The 23,900-nt window shown below is 48.1% G+C and overlaps 1 protein-coding gene across 1 annotated transcript in view; it reads left to right on the top strand.

Moving 5' to 3' along the window:
* LOC141167219 (uncharacterized) overlaps positions 1-23,900 on the top strand; it is a 109,795-nt gene that overhangs the window by 36,414 nt on the left and 49,481 nt on the right. The window contains exons 2-4 of the mRNA XM_073654667.1: positions 6,088-6,174; positions 8,005-8,115; positions 14,929-16,253. Coding sequence (XP_073510768.1) covers positions 6,088-6,174; positions 8,005-8,115; positions 14,929-16,253 — 1,523 coding nt within the window. The remainder of the gene's footprint in view (positions 1-6,087; positions 6,175-8,004; positions 8,116-14,928; positions 16,254-23,900) is intronic.

Raw genomic sequence — 23,900 nt, 5'->3', positions numbered from 1 at the left:
AATGCGGGAAAGAGAAAAAAAAAATGGAGATCTTCATTGTTCCTGCAGAGATCCATCCCCTGCCCCGCCCCGCTGTACACTCAAACTGCGTATTAACATTAATTTTCAGCATTACTGAGAAAAAATCCAGTTATGATTTTGGTGCACGAACAGTTATCGAGCATAACCTCAAACAGCCGGATTTTTTTCAAATCGTTCGTGTTCGCCGAACGGCTCGAACACCGCCCAAAACAGCTCGAATTTGAGATTGGCGAACAGTTCGAGTCGAACACCGCTCATCTCTACTAATGATGAATATATCACCAGAATCATCATCACTACATGAATACAGCATCAGAACAACCATCACTACATGAATATGTCACTAGAACAACCATCAGTTGTAAATGTGTATGTAAAACACAGCAATATCAAATGTGTATTCTTTTACATTTTTCTCATTTTTTAATTTTTAATTGGGGGGAAAAGGGGTAAGATTTGAACAATGCCACAGCCTTGCTGTATATAGCAGAAATCACAGACTCCTGTGAACGCTAGTCACGGGCTGATTTTCACAGGAGTGCCGTCATGACAGGTACAAGAGTTTCAGCAGACCTTTGTTCGTCATGGCACCCATCGGCATCCTGTGATCATGTCATGCCGTGTTGATGGGCGCAAAAATCAAGCATGCACTCCTGCAGACGCACTGTAACTGACAGCGGCATTTAACAGGTCAACAGCCAATGGTGAAACTCTTCTCCACCCGCAGCTGTTAGAGGCAGATAATAGCTGCTTATTACAGCCATTTTCTGCTGGCAAAGATGCAGGCTCTGCAATTTTTTTCCCCACTTTCCAGTATATCACACGATAAAATGATGTGTCATTCAAAAGTACAATTCGTCCTGCATAAACAAGCTCTTACATGTCTATGTGAACAGAAAAATTAAAAATGTTATGGATCTTGAAATAAAGCATGAAAAAACAAAAGCGAAAAAAGGAAAAAAAAAGAAAAAAAGTTTCCTTGTTAGAGAATTCTATTTGTCTTTCCAGTTTTTAGGAACAAACAAGTGAAATGAACCCATTAGTGCACAATGGCGTAACGGTTGATCACAGTCAGGGTATGTGTGGAGCGGATTCAGCAGCTGAGCCCACCGATGCCCTGCCGATGCTGGCTGTGATCTGCTGTAACAGCAGCGATCAGGACTTGCCTCAATCCCTGCTGTTTAACTATTTAAATAGCATGATGGCTGGTGCATGAGCTCACCAACCCTCATAAACCAACACCCATGACATGCCCCTGCGTCTCTGATGTTTTGCCATTGCAGGCCCCCATTTCTGCTAGAAGTTGAGGCTTCTAGGAAAACATTTATTTCGCTATGTACTGCAATACTGTGGTGGCCATCATACTACATATAAGGAGCTGTGGGGGCCATCATACAGAATAGAGGTAGCTGTGGGGGTCATTATACATATTTGAAGCTGTGGAGACCATCATACTATATACAGTTATATGAAAAAGTTTGGGCACCCCTATTAATCTTAAGCTTAATGTTTTATAAAAATTGGTGTTTTTGCAACAGCTATTTCAGTTTGATATATGTAATAACTTTTGGGCACAGTAATGTTTCTGCCTTGAAATGAGGTTTATTGTACTAACAGAAAAGGTGCAATCTGCATTCAAACAAAATTTGACAGGTGCATAAGTATGGGCACCTCACCAGAAAAGTGACATTAATATTTAGTAGATCCTCCTTTTGCAAAAATAACAGCCTCTAGTCACTTCCTGTAGCTTTTAATGAGTTCCTGGATCCTGGATGAAGGTATTTTTGACCATTCCTCTTTACAAAACAATTCCAGTTCAGTTAAGTTTGATGGTCGCCGAGCATGGACAGCCCTCTTCAAATGATCCCACAGATGTTCAATGATATTCAGGTCTGGAGACTGGGATGGCCATTCCAGAACATTGTAATTGTTCCTCTGCATGAATGCCTGAGTAGATTTGGAGTGGTGTTTTGGATCATTGTCTTGCTGAAAGATCCATCCCCTGCGTAACTTCAACTTTATCACTGATTCTTGAACATTATTGTCAAGAATCTGCTGATACTGAGTGGAATCCATGCGTCCCTCAACTTTAACAAGATTCCCGGTGCCGGCATTGGCCACACAGCCCCAAAGCATGATGGAACCTCCACCAAATTTTACTGTGGGTAGCAAGTGTTTTTCTTGGAATGCTGTGTTTTTTTGCTGCCATGCATAATGCCTTTTTGTATGACCAAACAACTCAATCTTGGTTTCATCAGTCCACAGGACCTTCTTCCAAAAAGAAATTGGCTTCTCCAAATGTGCTTTTGCATACCTCAGCCGACTCTGTTTGTGGCGTGCTTGCAGAAACTGCTTCTTTCGCATCAATCTCCCATACAGCTTCTCCTTGTGCAAAGTGCGTTGTCTAGTTGACCGATGCACAGTGACACCATCTGCAGCAAGTTGATGCTGCAGCTCTCTGGAGGTGGTCTGAGGATTGTCCTTGACTGATCTCACCATTCTTCTTCTCTGCCTTTCTGATGTTTTTCTTGGCCTGCCACTTCTGGCCTTAACAAAAACTGTCCCTGTGTTCTTCCATTTCCTTACTATGTTCCTCACAGTGGAAACTGACAGGTTAAATCTCTGAGACAGCTTTTTGTATCCTTCCCCTGAACAACTATGTTGAATAATCTTTGTTTTCAGATCATTTGACAGTTGTTTTGAGGAGCCCATGATGCCACTCTTCAGAGGAGATTCAAACAGGAGAACAACTTGCAAGTGGCCACTTTAAGTTTAAGCTTTTCTCATGATTGCATACACCTGGCTATGAAGTTCAAAGCTCAATGAGGTTACAAAACAAAAAAAAGTGCTTTAGTACGTCAGTAAAAAGTAGGTAGGAGTATTTAAAACAAGAAAATGATAAGGGTGCCCATACTTATGCACCTGTCAAATTTTGTTTGAATGCAGATTGCACATTTTCTGTTAGTACAATAAACCTCATTTCAAGGCAGAAACATTACTGTGTCCAACAGTTATTACATATATCAAACTGAAATAGCTGTTGCAAAAACACCAATTTTTATAAAACATTAAGCTTAAGATTAATAGGGGTGCCCAAACTTTTTCATATAACTGTATAAGGAGCTGTTGGTGTATAATTCAGTATATAAGGGTCTGCAAGGGCCATGATAGAGCATATAGAGAGCTGTGGAGGCTATCATACTATACTACTTTCTATGGGACACTATTATTTTTAGAGGCATTCTGTCTTTGTAGCATTAATTGATGGAGGGGTAATCATAGTAATGACATAATTTTTTAAATATTGGGGTCACTGTTCCAGGCTTGAAGAGCAGGCAGGATGAGGCATTTTCTGCAGGTTGGGAATAGATGGAGACAGGCCTGAAATATGAGAAGGCAAATGTGTCTTTGCTGTAATCTCTGCAGATGAGTCCTGGCTGGAGAAGTCGTTATAACAGTCAGGTCCAGGTGAAAAAGGCAAGAAAAGTAAATGACTCCATCAGAAAGAACGTCATCTCTAAGTCCCTATACTACATATATCTGTACTGTAATCTCTAATATGGTTGGCAGGACTGCTATATACCACTATATTGTCAACGTATGGTGGTAATATCAGTCTCTTTAAGCGTCTTTTTTATTTAGTAGCAGTTTAATGCATTTTAGTCATTATGTAGTGGTAGGTTTGTTATGCAGAGGTAATGGTCATATTATAAAACTATGTAGTCACTGTGTAGTGGTAATGGTAAAGGACATTGTGTAGCAGTATTATTTTGGCCTTGTATAGTAGTAATTTTGATAATATTGGTCTTTGTGTTGTTTGCTTTAGGGTTAGCAACAGTGGAATACTGTAATTACTGCATATATGTATAGATGCTCTTTTAAGTGGCGGGGAGGTTGTATGGGGATACATGTACTTTAGGCTTGGGCCCCGGATCTTTTAGAACTGATGCGCCCCCTGGGCCGTGGGGTACTCGGTGCCGGGCCGGTCGTTGCTAGGGGAGATGTCACAGTGGCGGTGACCCGGTCCGTGACCCAGGGAGGTCAATAAAAGGGGATTTATAGAAAAGGACTATAGTTTTTATGTTTAATGTTCGTGACGCCACCTGTGGTATGCGGCTATATGGAGTCGCCGCTGCGGAGCAGATCCTCTGGAACTGTTGTTAATGCAGCAGCGTTGGTTCAGCTCTCCACAGGTAGAGCTAAGCCCCAGGGCTGTGCTGAGATGTTATAGATGTTGAGGTAGCGGTTGTGGTGCAGTGTAGTGCAGGGGGTGATGGCGCAGCAGTAATAATTCACAGAGACAGTGGGGTGCAGTCTTCCGGATTTACTCACTATTCTCACTTTGCTCCTGGTTACAACTGCAGCTCATAACTTCCCACGTCGTGTTGCGTTCACCAGGGGTTCAGCAATCCCTCAGGTATTTCAAGAGTGCCTGACAGGACCCCGTTCTATATGCCCTTCTCAGCCGTCTTCCTGCGCTGGCTCTCACCCTTCTTGCCCTGTGCCTCGCAAACAGTGTCCCAAGCCGGTATACTCGGATCTTTCTGGGCAACCTGGAGTTCCCTGGATTCTATGTGGTTACCTTTTTGGCGACTTGAGTGCGCATGTGGCAACTACACCCTGAAAGTACAGAAGCCTCCAGTTTCTAGTTGAACTTTGTAATTCTCACTAGTTAGGGGCCGGTCCCCTCTGCGGCTCAATCCCTCCACCGCCTGGTAGATTCGGGCGTACGGGTGGCCTCCAGCACTGCCCGTACCCCTGGGATCCCTTCGTCACTCCTGGAGCCTTCCCTCAGCTCCCGTTCCTTCCTCCTCTCCTTTTCCTGGGCCTCTCTCACTTAGGCCCACGCTTCCCTGAGCAGAGCTCCTGCTCCCAACTCTTCCTCTGACTCAATCTCCTCAGACTCTGACTCCCTCTAGAATGTTCCACCCTCTCTTGATATCGCTTCTTACTGAGCTCCCCTGAACTACTTCCTCCACCCACACCCACTACATGGTTCCCCCTACTTTGGTTCCTCCCACTCCAGCCAGGGACAGGGCTCAGCAGAGGAGCAGCGCATCTTGCCCCTCCTGCCGGTCTGGAGTAGTGTAATATTGGATGAAGGTGTTAGGGTCCCGGGCAGCACTCTATCCTTACCTGAGAGTGAGATACCACACCTCTGGATGAGATGCGGTACCTCTGTGGCGACTGAACCCGCAGGGGTGCCACAGAACCCTAGCAATGCCCCTGCGGTATGGACTATGGGGAGTGCATTATACTGTATGGAGGACTAGGGGGGTGCATTATATTGTGTGGGCTATGGGGTGCATTATATTGTGTGGGCTATGGAGTGTATTGTAGTGTGTGGGCTATGGGGTGTATTGTGTGTGGGCTATGGGGTGTATTATTCTGTGTGGGCCATGGACTGCATTATACTGCGGGGGCAATGGGGTGCATTATACTATACGGGCTGTGGGGTGAATTCTGCTGTATGGACTATGGGGTGCATTATACTGTGTGGGCTATGGGGTGCATTATACTGTACGGGCTGTGGGGTGCATTATGCTGTATGGACTATGTGGTGCATTATACTGTGTGGGCTATGGGGTGCATTATGCTGTATGAACTATGGGGTGCATTATGCTGTATGGAGGACTATGTGAGGGCCTTTAAACTATATGGAAACAATTATACAGTGTGAATGTTTGTGTGGGGTCCATCATGCCATGTTGGGGCCATTATATTGTATGTAGGTCCATTATACTGCATGGAGGGCTGTGTGGGGGAACAGTTGGGGGATCATACTGTGTTGGGGTCACCATACTTTTCCGGGGCAGTTGAGGGACAGGGTACAGTAGGGCCATCATACTTTATGAATGCAATTAAAGGGGAATCTAGGGCTCCAGTAGGAGGAAAATTAGAAGGCACCCAGTACCACAAGGTAGGTGCAGTAATAGGGATACATACAGCAGCAGCGGCTCAGCATTGGGGTATCAGCAGGAAGAGGAGTTTGTGCAGTTTGGGGATGAATGGTGACACAGCCTGAATTATGAAAAGTCAGATGTGTCAGTATTGTAATCTCTGCAGATGAGTTCTGGCTGGAGGAAGATATCATGTCGGTTTGGGCCAGAAAATATAAAAAAGGGAGCGACTCCACCAGAAAGTACGTCAGCTGTAAGTCACTATCTATAACTGTACTTTAAACCCTTTATGATGTGTGCCGTAATAGTACGACACACGTCATAACCCCTTGTTTGGTGCGGGCTCCGGCGCCGGAGCCCGCACCTTTCCGGGCACATGTCAGCTGATCTATACAGCTGACATGTGCCCACAACAGCCGCGGGTAGAATTGTGATCCACCCGCAGCTGATAACTAGTTATAAGCCCGTTCTGATGCCCAGAACCCATTTGGGCCAGGCTGGAGTGACCTGAATTTGATGGGGGTCATCACTATGTATGTAATTGCAGTGTGAGATCTGTGGCTCAAAATCATTTAACCCCTGAAAAACACCAGTTACTTATTCAAATCTGTGAAAAGTGGCTATTTGCCCTCTTTGATGCCCGTTCTCATGCTCAGAACCCATTTGGGCCAGGCTGCAGTGACCTGAATGTTATGCGGGCCATCACTAGACATGAAATGCTGATGTAAGATCAGTGGCCCAAAGTCATTTAATCCCTGAAAAACACCAATTACTTTTTCAAATCTATGAAAAGTGGCTATTTGCCCGCTTTGATGGCCATACTGATGCCCAGAACCCATTTGAGCCAGGCTGGAGTGACCTGAATTTGATATCTGCCATCACGAAGTATGAAATGGTGGTATGAGATCAGTGGCCCAAAGTCATTTAACCCATGAAAAACACCAGTTAATTATTCAAATCTGTGAAAAGCGTCTATTTGCCCACTTTGATGCCCATTCTGATGCCCAGAACCCATTTAGGCCAGGCTGGAGTGATCTGAATTTTATGCGGGCCATCACTACGCATGAAATGCTGATGTGAGATCAGTGGCCCAAAGTCATTTAACCCCTGAAAAACACCAGTTAATTATTCAAATCTGTGAAAAGTTGCTGTTTGCCCACTTTGATGCCCGTTCTGATGCCCAGAACCCATTTAGGCCAGACTGGAGTGACCTGAATATGATGTGAGACATCACTATGTATGTAGTGGCAGTGTGAGATCAGTGGCCCTAAGTCATTTAACCCCTAAAAAACACCAGTTACATATTCAAATCTGTGAAAATTGGCTATTTGCCCGCTTTGATGCCCGTTCTGATGCCCAGAACCTATTTGGGCCTGGATGGAGTGACGTCAGTTTGATATGGGCCTTCACTATGTATTTAGTGGCAGTGTGAGATCAGTGGTCCTAAGTCATTTAACCCCTGAAAAATACCAGTTACTTATTCAAATCTGTGAAAAGTGGCCATTTGCCCGCTTTGATGCCCGTTCTGATGCCCAGAATCTATTTGGGCCAGGCTGTAGTGACCTGAATTTGATGTGGGCCATCACTAGGTATGAAATCAGTGTCATAAAGTCATTTAACCCATGAAAAACACAAGTTATTTATTCAGCTCATCAAAATCGACTGTCTGCCCACTTGATGCCCATTGTGATGCCCATAACCCATTTGGGCCAGGCTGGAGTGACTTGAATTAGATGTGGGGCACCTTGGTCTGTCTATCTGCAGTGTGAGATCAGTGGTCCAAAGTCATTTAACTTTATAACGTCCTTCAGTGCCCACTTTGATGCCCATTTTTGTTACAGTTTTATGACTTTTGTAGATGCTTTTAGGCGTATTCACATCAGGGAACCTCGCTGCAATATATTTTATTATTGTAATTTTTTATTTTTGTAATTAAACCTGTAAAAAACAGAAAATAAGAAATTGCCAAATAAGAAACTAATTTCAGCCCCGAATAAGAAGCTGGACGAATAAGAAACCAACTTCAGCATTGTCTTGAAGCGAGTCTTTCTCTCGCGGGTCCGCATGTGGGCTTTCCTCATAGACCTAACCTCTATAAAGGAAAGTCCGCAGGTGAAGAAAAATGACTCCGCTCATTTGCATATTGAGTGGAGGCCGCCGGCGGCTATTGCCGAAGCGCCGAGGCCGCAGACTGGTAACATAATAGTAGGCATATACCCTAATTCTCCCGGTAGAATAAAAATACATATGCTGTACGTAACAGTGTATTTCTTTCAACCTATTCAGATTCTACAGTACAGATCAAGTTTACATGGAATTCTGTTCCTTACATCACTAGAGCTTGTGGCTCAGCATGATAAAACTCCCATCTATCTGTAATGTGAAGATTGTGGGTTTAAGAACTGGGTAGACAATAATAAAAAAAAAATATATATATATATATATATATATATATATATATATATAATACATTTTTCTAATTGCTTATTATTTTTAATACTTTTAGGCTACATAACCACTATCAGGAACAGCAGCGCTTTGGATGCAGCGTATTCTCGCTGCGTCCAAAACACTGCGTTCTAATCAAGCAGGTAAATCCGCATGTGTTCACTGAACCATGTGGAGTTACCGCATCCAATGCATTCTATTGTGGAAATTTCACCGTGGAGACCAGCGTCTCCACAGCAGATATTATAATACTGTGGCTTGTAAATCCGCACTGCCGGTGAGTTTACGCAGCGTCAAATAGAAGCACGGTAGGCATGGGATTTCTATAAATCCATCCATTATGCTTCTAATGTACAGTGCAGCGTTTTGGATACTGCACAGGTGAGCTGTGTCCAAAACGCTGCTCTTCCTGATAGTGGGCTTATAGCCATATAGGAAAAAGATAAATATTTTTCTTCATCTCAGTATACAGCCACCATAAAAATACATTGCTAAATATACAGTGTATTTCTATGGAGATATATACTCTGCTTCTGGATTCATTGCAATGTAGAGTCAAGATAACCAAATTCCCCAATCTTTATGATTATGGGCTGTAACTTAGTGGTTAGAGCAAACAGCCTGTGAACAGTGGGAAGCACTTTGAAACTGTGAAGTGAGTTTGAGTTCGAGGAGGTGAATATATTATTTAATTTATGCACTGAGAAGAGATGATCACCCCGCCCCCGAGGAGGTGGAGCTACAGAGCGATGAAAACGTTGGAGAGAGAGGTAAGTATAGAAGCCAGGAGAACAGCTGAGCTGTGATGGGACAGTCCCGCCGAAAACGGTACGGTTGGGAGCTACGTCAACAACTCCCTACATACAGTATCATGGCCCAACAGCCCTCTATATACAGTATGATGCCTCCCACAGCTACTTTATATGCAATATGATTCCCTACAACTCCCTATATACAGTATGATGTCCCCACAGTCCCAAATAGACAGTATTGTGACCCCCACCGGTTTTCCTTTATAATGTCCAAACACCTACCTATATATCCTCTGATGTCTCCACATTTCCTTATACACAGTATGATGTCCCCACACTACCCAATATACAGTATATTGCCTGCATAGCTCCCTATGCACACTATGATGTCCATCAGAGCTCCCTATATACAATGTGATCTACCCAAAGCTCCGTTTATACAGTATGATGGTCCCCACAGCTCCCTATACAGAGTATGATGGCCATTACAACTACCTATATAACGTATGGGGTCAACAAAGTAAATACTGAGAAAATAATATTTAAAAAAAACTCCAGTCTTAATAACATTGTTAACTGAACAGGTCTTTGAACTATGCGCTGTTTATTTCTCAAAGTGACAAACTAAGCAATACTGTTTATTTAGAAGGAACACCAATTTAAAGGCTTAAAGAGGCTTATGTCTGCAACCAACATCCTGCTTCTCATAATTACATGTTCTCCATGTTTAATTGTATGTAAGCTATAGTATGTATGTGGCACCCCAGGGGTCTGGTTTCCACAGTAATGTAATGTTATGTCTGAGAGCAGGTGGGAGGTCCTTTGGTCAGGGATCCTGTGCATGCCACACCTCCAGCCCAGCGGAAGCCATTAGAAGGCCCCGAGTCACCGGCCATACGGGTGAGCACCACACGGCACACTCAGGGACGCGGGCTACTTATGTAACATACCTGGCGGCGTCCTTGCATGGTGGTCCATCTCCCACTGTGCAAGAGCGCGCACTTGATCTCCAGTCCAGAATGTCTCTCTGGCTTCCCTCCATGCTGTCTGTTTGTGTCTGCTTCTGCTGCTTAAGGGCGGCGCCCGATCACTTCCTGCTTTTTGTACCTGCTGTGGGTCACACCCCTTGTGCGTCCTCAGCCTATTGCTGTCTGTCACCTGGTATATAGCTCAGCTGCTCCCATCTATCCCTGCCTGAGCATAGTGTTTCTTTCAGTGTGTGCTTGTACTCTGAAGGTGCCAGGTCCCGTTCTTTGTCTCCTGCTTTGCGGTATCTGTTCCCGTGTCTGAACTGAGTCCTGTCTATGTCTCCTGCCTTGCGGTTTCAGTTCCCGTGTCTGAACTGAGTCCTGTCTATGTCTCCTGCCTTGCGGTATCAGTTCCCGTGTCTGAACTGAGTCCTGTCTGTGTTCTCTTGTCTGCCTATCCTGGAGGCTGTATTTCCAGGCCTGTCTGAACACGCTCCTAGCCTGTTCCTCCTGCCTTCTAGGGGCCGATTATCTAGACCCGCTCCGGTATCTTGTCTGTCCTGTCTGAACACGCTCCTAGCCTGTTCCTCCCGCCTTCTAGGGGCCGATTACCTAGACCCGCTCCGGTATCTTGTCTGTCCTGTCTGAACACGCTCCTAGCCTGTTCCTCCTGCCTTCTAGGGGCCGATTACCTAGACCCGCTCCTGTATCTTGTCTGTCCTGTCTGAACACGCTCCTTGCCTGTTCATCCTGCCTCTCTGGGGGCCGTATTCCCAGACCCGCTCCTGTATTCCGCTGCAGTGTCGGTCTCCTCCGTACACTCAGTTCCAGTCTGAACTCTCTCCTATCCTTTACCTGTTTTGCCTCTATGTCCGTTCCCTTCCTTTTTCTGCAGAGTCTGAACTCGTACCTAACTCCTGCTTGTTGTCTCTGTACTCCCGTTTGTGAGTTTGTGGTCCACTCGCTACTTCACTGCAAGTACCCTGTGGGTATCTGGCTCTGCCTTTCCCTTCCTGTCTGTTCCGTGTGAACAGAGCCCTGTCCCCCCTGCTCAGCCTTGCCTGCTCTGACTCCTTTGCTCACCGCTCCGGCGGTTCTAGCCTGCTCTGACTCCTTTGCTTACCGCTCCGGCGGTTCTAGCCTGCTCTGACTCCTTTGCTCGCTGCTCCGGCAGCCTTGCTCCGCTCTGACCCTTTTGCTCACTGCTCCGGCAGTCTCGCTCCGCTCTTATCCTTTTGCTCACTGATCCGGCAGTCTTGCTCCACTCTTGCTCACCGCTCCAGGCGGTCTCGTCTTGCTCCACTCTTGCTCACTGCTCCGGCAGTCTCGCTCTGCTCTGACCCTTTGCTCACCGCTCCTGGCGGCCTTGTCCTGCTCTACTCTTGCTCACCGCTCCAGGCGGCTTTGTCCTGCCCTGTTCTCGCTCACCTCTCTGGGCGGCCTCACTCTGCTGTGTTTGTCCGCCACATCTGTGGTTCTGTTCCTGAGTCCCAGTGTGTACTGGGTCCTATCCCGCCAGTGTCCCTACCTGCTAGTGCCTCCCTGTCTGCACTCTAGCTGTGCTTGCCTGTACCCCTCTGCCTGTATTGTTCCTGAGTCCCAGTGTGTACTGGGTCCTATCCCGCCTGTGTTCCTACCTGCTAGTGCCTCCCTGTCTGCACTCTAGCTGTGCTTGCCTGTACCCCCCTGCCTACCCGCCTGCCTGCATACCAGTTGTGCCTGCCTATACCCACCAGTCTGTGTGCCAGCCTACCAGTCTGTTCCTGTATTCCCCTGTGTGGGTCAACAGCCGTGTCTGGGGTCTGTCCTGGAGTAGCACCTGGTCCCTCTGCTCGGTTCATCCTTGGTGCACTGGCGTCGTATGCCGTCGTGCCATCTTGGTCGGATCGGGCAGATACTTAGTTACGCCCCTCCAGGCACTCTCCGGTTCATGGCACAGTGGAATCACTACATAAACACGCACACGCCAGTCAGTCCGGGCGTGTGCATAACAACTTATATCCGCTTCTAGCAAGGTAGCCAGAAGAGTACAGTCAGTTTGGGAGGCCTACAACTCCGCCTGGCCAGGGGAGATCCCATCTGCTCAAGGACTGACCAGGCCCCGTTCGCTAGCAAGTACTCCGGGAGGGTCTATCGTTGTTACCAGTAAAGACCCTGAATTACACCGCACCGTCTCTGAGTGGTTCCTGCTACCCCCATCTTCCACGTCGGCTGCCCTGAGGCCATACCCCTCCCGTTGGGGGTTATACTATCACGCTGCACAATTCTACACCGGCCTCAGCGGTCTGCCCTGCAGCGGCAGCTCCATAGCTGCAAATCAACGGGTGGCGTAGTCGACACTCAAATAACATCTATCAAGACTGCCACACACTGAGTTTGACTCCCTGGGCACGGACCGGGTCCCCGCCACTCGGAGACTACAACCCTCATCTGATCCGGTTCCGGGTAAGCCCCGTGCGCGAGACGCTGCGCGACACAGCAGGCCCAGGGGCGCGTCAACTTTTGGCGTAGTCGGCAGGATTTCGTGCCCGCAACCACCGGGTACTGCGTGCCTGAAATGCAAAGACTGTTCAAACTTACCAGTGGTGAGGTTTCCCGCCATCCGGCGCCATCTTCGGCCTTCTTCCCGCCATCCGTGGAGTTTTCCCGCCATTGGACGCCATCTTGAGGACGCCGCGCGGGAAGAAGAGGGGCGTGGACTCCGAAAGCGCGCGAGAACTGAAGCCCCGCCTCACGTCCGGACGTTGCGTAAGGTCCTGGAAGGAGCCCAGCAGACGCCGACGTCACCGGAGCGCGACGGAAGGTCCTCAACCCTGACGATCTACTGCCGAGCCGCGGCCTACGGAACAGGATCATCGCAAGGTAGGCCACGGTCCACTAGGGGGGAGGAAGATGTCGGATACGGAGGAGAGCTTCACTGCCTCAACCCCCGCCAGCGCCACCGCTGCTGCAGTTATGCCCTTCACCATGCCCTATATCCCGGGAGCAGCTTGGCTACCCCAGTACTCAGGGGAGTCACATACCCTGCATGACTTTAGAGAAAAGCTGGATAGCCTCTTCCAGGTGTACCCCCTCACAGAAGAGCAAAAAGTGAGCATCCTGGTGGCCCAACTAACCGGGGCAGCCAAAAGGGAAGTAAAATCCTGGCCACCTGGGAGGAAGACTGTCGCAGGGATACTAACCCGGCTGAAGGATACCTTTGATACCCGCACCTCAGCCGAGATTAAGCTTAGATTCTACGGGTGCAAGCAGCGAGCGCATGAGAGTATAAGGGACTATGCACTAAACCTACAAGAGGCCCTGAGGGCCATTAAGCAGACCGACCCTGATGGAGTGGGAAACGAGGACAGGCTGCTGACCGAACAATTTATAGAGGGACTATATTGTAATGACCACCGAACCCAGTTGCGGGCGATGGCCTTACAGGATCCCCATCTGGGCTTTGCACAGTTCAAGGACAGAGCCATCCGGGTGCTCCGAGAACCGGCACCGGGTGGCGTTGTGACCCACAGGCGCCCAGCTATCACTTACCACCAGGAGGCGGCGCCCTTGTCGGCAGGGCCTGTGGGAGCTGATGCGCAGGCTTTGGACAATGACCCGGCTCCAGACCTACACCATCAGGTCCAAGAGCTAGCTAAGAGCGTGGCTGCGCTAACCTGAACTGTGCAGTCTTTACAGGTTTCCACCCCAGGGAAGATCCAGCTGGCATCCGGACCGGAGGACATCCCGTGGCGTCGACCAAGGAGGACCCCACCGGCCAGAGGAAGACCCAGTGACCGATACAGCGAGGACGGATGACCCATCTGCCGCCGCTGCAATCAACCCGGACATATGGCAAGGTACTGTTCTTTAAACGGGCACAACCTGGGGTAGAGGGCCAACCCCCAGGAAAAAGATCACCAGGCCCATCGAACTGGCGCGACAGATATGTGGGAGGACGTCCAGTCTTGCCTGTGGTACTGGATGGCATTCCCATGAGTGCCCTACTGGACACCGGGTCACAGGTCACCACCATCCCGTACGTGCTCTTTAAGCAGTACTGGAATGACTCGGATATTACCCGCTACCCTGACGACGACTTGAGTATCATCGCCAGCAATGGCCAGCCCGTGCCACAGATTGGATTTAAAGAGGTGACCATCAAAATCGGTAGAGTCGAACTGGCAGCACAGGGACTGATCATTGTAGATATTGACAAACATGAGAGTCACCCAAAAATAACTCTAGGAACTAATGTAATTGAAAATTGTCTTGCAGAGGTGATTTTCCTTTTACAGCAGGTTGCCAAGAATGCCAGCTCCGGCGAGCAGCGGGTGCTCCAGAAAGAGATCCGGGCACTGATGCGACGGCAACAGGTGGAACTCTCCGGCGGTGAGATTGGTAGCGTAAGAATGTGTGACCCTTTTCCTATTGCCATGCCCCCAAAAAGTGAAATGATGATTTGGTGCCGGGCAGCTATTGGTCTGAGAGGTAGGGATTACCAGGCAATGGTAGAACCAGTTTACTCGGACAGTAGGCCCACCATTTTGACAGCACGGGGGGTGGTTGATGTACGCCATGGGAGGGTGCCCGTTCGCATAATAAATATCGGGGAGAGGGAAGTGTACCTGCCCCGGTATGCCACGCTAGCCAAATTATATACCATTAACCAAAATTCTATACAATCTGTGGAACCCTTGCCTCCATCTCACCCGGAGGAAGGTAACGGCTCTAAGAAAAACATGGAGGACTGGTGTCAGCAACTACATCTGGGTACTGACTCCACTCCCTCACACCAGAAACAAGGAGTCTATCGGGTGGTTCAAGAGTACAAGAGAGTGTTCAGTAAACACCCGTTAGACTTCGGGCGAGTCAAGGGGGTAGAACACCACATCCCCACGGGAGACCATCCTCCTATAAAAGAGAGGTATCGACCCGTACCCCCTGCCCACTACCAACACGCCAAGGGGATGCTTAGAGACATGAAGGAGGCTGGGGTGATCAGGGATAGCTGTAGCCCCTGGGCAGCTCCACTAGTCTTAGTCAGAAAAAAAGACAACACCATGAGGATGTGTGTAGATTACCGGAAAATCAACCGTATCACACACAAGGATGCGTACCCCTTACCAAGGATAGAGGAGTCATTGGCTGCTTTAAGATCTGCTAACTTCTTCTCTACCTTGGATCTCACTAGCGGGTACTGGCAGGTTCCTGTAGCAGAGGCGGACCGGGAGAAGACCGCATTCACCACCCCGATGGGACTTAGCGAGTTCACCTGCATGCCGTTCGGACTCTGCAACGCACCAGGAACCTTCCAACGACTAATGGAGTGTTGTCTGGGCCACAGAAACTTTGAGACGGTCCTGTTGTACCTGGACGATGTCATCGTATATTCCAAGACGTATGAGGACCACCTGAAACACCTGGCGGAAGTGTTCGAAGCTCTGGCGAGTTACGGCCTAAAGGTGAAACCCTCCAAGTGTCACCTCCTGAAACCAAAGGTGCAGTACCTGGGACACGTGGTGAGCGCTGACGGAGTGGCTCCCGACCCTGATAAGATCACCGCAATTAAGGAATGGCCAAGCCCCTCCAGCGTAAAAGAAGTGCGGCAGTTCCTCGGGTTGGTAGGCTACTACCGAAGGTTTATTCCCGGTTTCACCAAAAAGGCAGCACCTATGCAGGACCTCCTGATAGGCCAGTCCCGGAAGGCCAAGAACCAGAAGCCGCCCTTCAAATGGGAGGAGCTGGAAGAAGAGTCCTTCTGCCAGCTGAAGATGGCCCTCACGGGGGACGAAATCCTGGCGTACCCAGATTATAGCCAGCCCTTTATCCTCTACACCGACGCCAGTAACATCGGGCTAGGAGCCGTACTGTCCCAGATCCAGCAGGGGAAGGAACGAGTAATCGCCTACGCCAGCCGAAAACTGCGACGCACCGAAAGGAACCCCGAGAATTACAGCTCATTTAAGCTAGAGTTCCTGGCCGTAGTATGGGCAGTCACCGAGCGCTTTAAGCATTACCTCTCTTCTTCCCGGTTCACCGTGTACACGGATAACAACCCGTTGACACACCTGGACACGGCAAGACTCGGTGCCCTGGAGCAGAGGTGGATGGCCCGTCTGTCCAACTACGAGTTCACAATCAAATACCGGGCCGGACGCTCCAATACCAACGCGGACGCCCTGTCCAGGATGCCCAACCTGCCGGACGAAGGAGAAGATCCGGAGGGACTGGAGGAAGTTGAACTCCCTGCGTTCCACCGTCATGGGACTATCCAGTATTCCCACCGGGTAAGGAGTAAGCAGGCTGCTACGTTGAACCCCTTACCTCACTACAACTGGGCGGAAACGCAAGACAGCGACCCTGCCGTCCGACTGGTGAAGGAGATGCTGACTCGCCCGGAGGCTTGCCTTGAACCAGACGCTCCGGAGGAAGCCAAACAACTATGGGCAGAGAAGAGTCGACTGTTCCTTTACAAGGGGAAGTTGTGCCGCAGAATGGTTACCTCCCGGACGCATGAACTACTCTGGCAAGTAGTGGTGCCACGAAGAGACGCAGCCATGGTGATGGAGGCATACCACGACGGAGCTGGACACTTCGGGTGGAAGAAGCTGGAGTTCCTGCTGCGCGAGCGATTCCACTGGGTAGGCATGAGGGGAACCATTGAGAAGTGGTGCAGAGACTGTGGCCCGTGCAACCTGAGAAGGAAGGACCATGCCAGCCAGAAGACTCCCCTGCAGTCCATCGTCACCCGGCAACCGTTGGAACTGGTAGCCTTGGATCATGTAAAACTGACCCCAAGCAGAAGTGGCTACGTCTACGCGTTAACCATCGTGGATCATTACTCCCGGTTCTTGGTTGTCGTCCCCGTCAAGGACTTAACGGCTCAAACAGCAGCTAGAGCCTTCCAGCAGCACTTCTGCCGTCCACACGGGTACCCGGACCAAGTGCTGACGGACCAGGGACCTGCCTTTGAAGCGGAGGTCTTCCAGGAATTCTGCAATCTGTATGGCTGCCGGAAGATAAGGACGACACCCTACCATCCGCAAACTAATGGACTTTGTGAGAAAATGAACCAGGTGGTAATGGATCTTCTAAAAACGTTGCCCCTGGAAGAACGCAGTCTGTGGCCTGAGAAGTTGCCCGATCTGGTGGACCTATACAACCACATCCCGGTAGGTTCCACCAACTGTACCCCGGCTTACCTAATGAGGGCAAGACCTGGTAAGTTACCTGTTGACCTGGAAATGGGAGTCCTGACACCCGAGGACACTTCACCAGAATCAGACTGGGACACAGAGAGGCAGCAGCAGTACCGGAGAGTACAGGAGAGCGTGGAGCGAAGTCTCTGTCAGGCTAGGGAAAGACAAGAGAAAACTTACAACCAGTATGCTCCCGCTGTTCCCCTGGTACCCGGAGAGCAGGTCTTGAAGAGGAAGAGACGGCTCCACAAGTTGGACGACCAGTGGGAGAAGGACCCGTACACCGTTCTGCCCTCAAGCCACGAGAACCCGAAGGTTTGTACCATCAGTAAAGACGGAGGGGAAACCACAGCCATTGTATCCCGGGACCACTTGAAGAAGTGTCCCGAACAACTGAGGAACCCTGAAGAGGAACAAGAAGACCATCGACCCGTAGAGGAAAGGGAAGATATGGTTAGTACTGTGCTCGGGGACTTCCCTCGGTCTTGGACTCAAGTCAATGGTGCAGTTGTGGTACCCGTACTCACCTTCCTCCAACCAGCATCCCAAGCACCTACGGAGCAACAGGTAGAGCTGAAAGAACAGCCGGTCCAGGAGGCAGAAGACCCCACACCCGCAGACCAGGAGGATCAACCCTCTGATTGCAGTGAGCCTGCCATATCCCTAGTGAGCCAAAGGGCCCGTAGACAGCTGCCCAGTTTACCCTTGACAGCTCCTACACCCTGTAGTTCAGGGCCAGACAGTCAGCTCCGTAGGTCCACTAGGGCTACTAGAGGCAAGTTACCCGCACGTTGGAGGATTTGAAGTGTATAAATTGTTTTATTTATGTTTACCTGTGTATTGTTGCTTGTGTATAATTTTGTGTTTCTAGTTATTTGTAGGAGTCCTTGGTGGATTTACCGGGAATCCTTGTACATAGTTGGAGCGTAACCCAGGACGGACTAAAGACTGTTAAGGACTCGGGGCAGGACAAGCCCCTACCTGGTTACGTCTCCCTGTTTTGGTGAAATGGACACCTTGCTTTTCTTCAAAGACTACACCCGGTTACGGACATGCCGTGACCACCTTTATGTGTTTCTTCTTATTGTACTATTATTGTTGTTATATCTTGTTATGTTTTTCTAAAATATGTTTAGTCCCGGAGTACTAAATTTCACTAGGGGGGAATGTGGCACCCCAGGGGTCTGGTTTCCACAGTAATGTAATGTTATGTCTGAGAGCAGGTGGGAGGTCCTTTGATCAGGGATCCTGTGCATGCCACACCTCCAGCCCAGTCTTGGGAGGGGAAGAACTTCCCCTATATAAACCCGGGGCTGAGGCAGGGTTAGGAGTCAAGGAGAGTAGAGACGAGAAACAGTCATAGGAAGAAACAGCAGAAGCTCAGTGGGAGCAGTGCTATAAGGAGTCAGGGGCTGGCAGCTGCAGAGCTCGCCCTGACTGAGAAGCTTTCTTACCGGACCCGGCGTCCGAGGCTGTGGGGACTAACTCTTACCCAGCAGCAGAAGCCGACCGGCAGGGGATTTCAGGTCCTCAGGCCCAGAAACCCGAAGGCACGGTCACACGCGTGGGACCAGCACCGCCATCGTGGAGCGGAAGCCATTAGAAGGCCCCGAGTCACCGGCCATACGGGTGAGCACCACACGGCACACTCAGGGACGCGGGCTACTTATATCCGCTTCTAGCAAGGTAGCCAGAAGAGTACAGTCAGTTTGGGAGGCCTACAACTCCGCCTGGCCAGGGGAGATCCCATCTGCTCAAGGACTGACCAGGCCCCGTTCGCTAGCAAGTACTCCGGGAGGGTCTATCGTTGTTACCAGTAAAGACCCTGAATTACACCGCACCGTCTCTGAGTGGTTCCTGCTACCCCCATCTTCCACGTCGGCTGCCCTGAGGCCATACCCCTCCCGTTGGGGGTTATACTATCACGCTGCACAATTCTACACCGGCCTCAGCGGTCTGCCCTGCAGCGGCAGCTCCATAGCTGCAAGTCAACGGGTGGCGTAGTCGACACTCAAATAACATCTATCAAGACTGCCACACACTGAGTTTGACTCCCTGGGCACGGACCGGGTCCCCGCCACTCGGAGACTACAACCCTCATCTGATCCGGTTCCGGGTAAGCCCCGTGCGCGAGACGCTGCGCGACACAGCAGGCCCAGGGGCGCGTCATGTACATGGTATCAGAGTCAGACTTGGAAACATTGGGCCCACCAGAGAACTTGTTTTTGATGGTCCACCTTTTATCTGTACAAAATCAGTGCATTGCAATTAATGTTTTTTTTCAGACAAGGGATATTTTTCGTCAGGCACTGTATCTCGCTGTACTGCCATAAGATACAGAATGTTAGGATTTGGATATGTTTGCTGGTTCTATAAGTCTTCACGTGATCGTAAGCGATTTGCATTATTGTGGTGAAGTGCAAATCTTCCGGCTTCTCTGAACGCTAATGTTAAACGATAAAGAGAAGGAAGAGAAACCACAGGTGTGCAATAGAATATGAATGATCATATGATCACCAATCAAACTGGAAAGAAGAGCTGAATTGTAACAGTGAGAACAGTAGACACTTACGATTCAGCATGATATAGTGGCTGAAGAAGATTAGCCCTGGCTTGGAAAACGGCTTTAATAATAATTCAAAATGACACATTTGACCAGAGAAGCCATTTAGTGTTTTTACCTACTACAATACCAATTTCATGAGTCCCTTTAAGTATGAGGTCCCCCACACTGATACTCCCATAAGCATATTATGATGACCCCAGTAAAGTATGATGCCTCAACAACAAAGTATGATATCCTCACAGCCCCCTATACAAAGTATGATGGCTACAGCTCCTCTATATGAGGTAGGATGGCCCCTAGCCCACCTAGATACAGTATGATGCCCCACAACTCCCCATACACAATATGATTGCCCCCACAGCTCTTTGTATACAGCATGATGGTTCCCCACAGCTCCCCAAATACATTTTGATATCTCCGCAGCTCCCTATATACAGTATAATGGTCACACAGTTCCCTATACATTATATGATGGCCTGACAGTTTACAGTAGACATTATGATGGCCCCACACCTCCTTTTTCACAGTATTTTCTCATCATAGCTCCCTATACACTGTAGAATGTCCCCAAAGCTCCCTATTTACAGTATGATGTTCCCAACAGCATCATATGCACAGTATGATAGCCCACAAAGCTCACTATATACAGTATGATGCCCCACAGCACCTTACATACAGTATGATGTCTCCACAACTCTCGATACACAGTATGTTACAATAGCTACCTATATACAGTATATTGCTTCCACATCTCCCTATGCACAGTGTGATGTTCACAACTACTTATATATAGCATAATGGCTCCTCAGCCCCCTAAATACAGTAACATGGTCTCCACAGCTTACTTTATTCAGTATGGTTGCTCCAACAAGTCTTTATATACAGTATTACGGCCTCAATAACTTCCTACACACAGTATGGTGTACCAACAGCCCTCTATATACAGTATGATGGCTCCCACAGCTACTTTGTATACAATATGATGCCTTATAGGTCCCTATATACAGTATGATGTCCCCACAGTCCCCAATAAATAGTATTTTGACGCCCACCAGTTTTTCTGTATACAGTATGATGTCCAAACAGCTACCTATATACGCTATGTCTCCACATTTCCTTATACACTGTATGATGTCCCAACAGCTCCATATATACAGTATATTGCCTGCATAGCTCCCTATGCACACTATGATGTCCATCACAGTTCCCTATATGCAACGTGATCCACCCAAAACTCCTTTTATACAGTATGATGGTCCACACAGCTCCCTATACAGAGTATGATGGCCATTACAACTACCTATATACAGTATGGGGCCAACAAAGTAATTACTGATAAAATAATATTTAAAAAAAACTCCAGTCTTAATAACATTGTTAACTGAACAGGTCTTTGAACTATGCGCTGTTTATTTTTCAAAGTGACAATCTAAGCAATACTGTTTATTTAGAAGGGACATCAAATTAAAGGCTTAAAGAGGCTTATGTCTGCAACCAACATCCTGCTTCTCACAATTACATTTTCTCCATGTTTAAAGGGGTTGTCCGGTCCTTTTAAAAAAATGCCAGTGTGTTTCAATGATAAAGCGCAAGGTAATTAGAAAGAAGGTTGTATTTATCATTAAAACACACTGGCATTTTTTTTTAAAGTACCGGAAAACCCCTTTAATTGTATGTAAGCTATAGTATGTACATGGTATCAGAGTTATACTTGGGAACATTGGGCCCACCAGAGAACTTGTTTCTGATGGTCCACCTTTTATCTGTACAAAACCAATGCATTGTAATTAATGTTTTTTTCAGACCAGGGATATTTTTTGTCAGGCACTGTATCTCGCTGTAATGCCATAAGATACAGAATGTTAGGATTTGGCTATGTTTGCTGGTTCTATAAGTCTTCACGTGATCGTAAGCGATTTGCATTATTGTGGTGAAGTGCAAATTTTCCGGCTTCTCTGGACGCTAATGTTAAACGATAAAGAGAAGGAAGAGAAATTAGTAATCATATGACCACAGATGTGAAATAGAATATGAGTGATCATATGATCACCAATCAAACTGGAAAGAAGAGCTGAATTGTAACAGTGAGAACATTAGACACTGTTAGGATTCAGCATGATATAGTGCCTGAAGATTAGCCCTGGCATGTAAAACCCCTTTAATGCCAATTCAGAATGATGCATTTCCCCAGAGAAGCCACTTAGTGTTATTACCTACTACAATACATTTCATGGCTTACTTTGAATATGATCTCCTCCACACTGTTACTCCCATAAGCACAGTATGATGACCCTTGTAAATTAGGGTGCCACAACAATAAGCTATGATATCCTCACAGCCCCCTATACAGAGTATCTCCCCTATATGTAGTATGATGGCCCACAACTTCTCATACACAATATGATGGCCCCCCATAGCTCCCTGTATACAGTATGAAGGTTCCCGACAGCTCTTCAAATACAGTTTGATGTGTCCACAGCTCTCTATACACAGTATAATGGTCCCACAGTTCCCTATACATTGTATGATGGTCGCACTGCTTACAGTAGACATTATGATTACCCAGCAGCTGTACACAGTGTTTTGTGTCCATAGCTTCCAATATACAGTAGAATGGCCCAAAGCTCCCTATATATAGTATGATGTTCACATCATATACACAGTATAATAACCTACACAGCTCCCAATATACAGTATGATGACCCACAGCACCTTACATACAGTATGATGTTTCCACAGCTCCCAATGCACAGTATGTTACCATAGATCCCTGTGTACATTATATTGCCTCCACATCTGCCTATACACAGCATGATGTCCATTACAACTTCCTATGTATAGCATGATGGCTTCATAGCGCCTTAACGAGACTACCACGGTCCCCACAGCTCACTTTATACAGTATGATTGCCCCAAAAGCTCCCTATACACAGTATGTTGCCCCAACAGCCCTCTATATACAGTATGATGGCTCTCACAGCTCATTTATATACAATATGATGCCCCATTGCTCCCTATATACAGTATGATGTCCCCACAGTCCCTTATAGACAGTTTTTTGACCCCCACAGTTTTCCTGTGTGCAATATGATGTCCAAACAGCTTCCTATATACACTATGATGTCTCCACATTTCCTTATACACAGTATGATGTTTGCCACAGCTCTCTATATATAATGTGATGTGCCCAAAGCTACCTTTATGCAGTATGATGGTCCCCACAGCTCCCTATACAGAGTATGATGGCCATTACAGCTCCGTATATACAGTATGGGGCTAACAAAGTAATGACTGAGAAAATAATATAAAAAAAACTCCAGTCCGATCCTGCATGTTAAGTATTCACATGGTCATCAGGAAAAAAAAATCTGCTTCAAGTGACTCAAAGATTTTTCTACCACTTTCTTGTATGTCCTCTGTCTAGATTTCCCTGGTCAGATTGTGACCGCTGTAGCCAAAAGTTTTTCTACAAAGTACTTTGCTTGTGTAGCACCCTGAGGATTCGGCTGCTACAGGGGTATTGCACCTCAGCCAGAGGTGTGATATTCCACTCCCGGGTAAGGATGGAGTGTGGAACTGAACTCAGTTAGCTGCATGCACTACATACATCCCATTTCCGAGGAACAGACCAACGGTACTCCCACTTAAGAAATGTGCAGGTACGACAGTGTCTGTTCCTGGCTGGAGTGGGAGGGGGGTGGAACATCCCAGTAGTGTAGGGGCAGAAAGGGGGAGCAGTCTGGGTAATGCTAGGAGCTCATTGGGTGCTGGTCACCTGAGCTCACACATAGAGGGAGTATATAAGGTGGGAACCATCTAAGATCAGGGTCAGTCAGTCTGTCAGAGTGAGAGAGAGGAAGAGAGCAGAGGAGAAGAGCAGCTCCAAGGCCCAGAGAGGGAGAGGATAAAGAAGGACCCAGAGGGGGAGAAAGAAGGAACTCCAAGAGCCCAAATTAGACCAGAGGGTGAAGAGTTGGCACAAGGGTACCGGATCCCAAGCTGGTGGAGGGCACTAATCCTTAGCCAGAGACCGGAGGTCGTGGGCAGAATCTGTCACGACCACC

This window comes from Phyllobates terribilis, unplaced genomic scaffold (genome assembly GCF_046119375.1).
Source record: "Phyllobates terribilis strain yellow unplaced genomic scaffold, ASM4611937v1 Scaffold_11__3_contigs__length_659146591, whole genome shotgun sequence".
Lineage (NCBI taxonomy): Eukaryota > Metazoa > Chordata > Amphibia > Anura > Dendrobatidae > Phyllobates > Phyllobates terribilis.
This window is presented reverse-complemented; position numbering and strand designations above follow the sequence as displayed.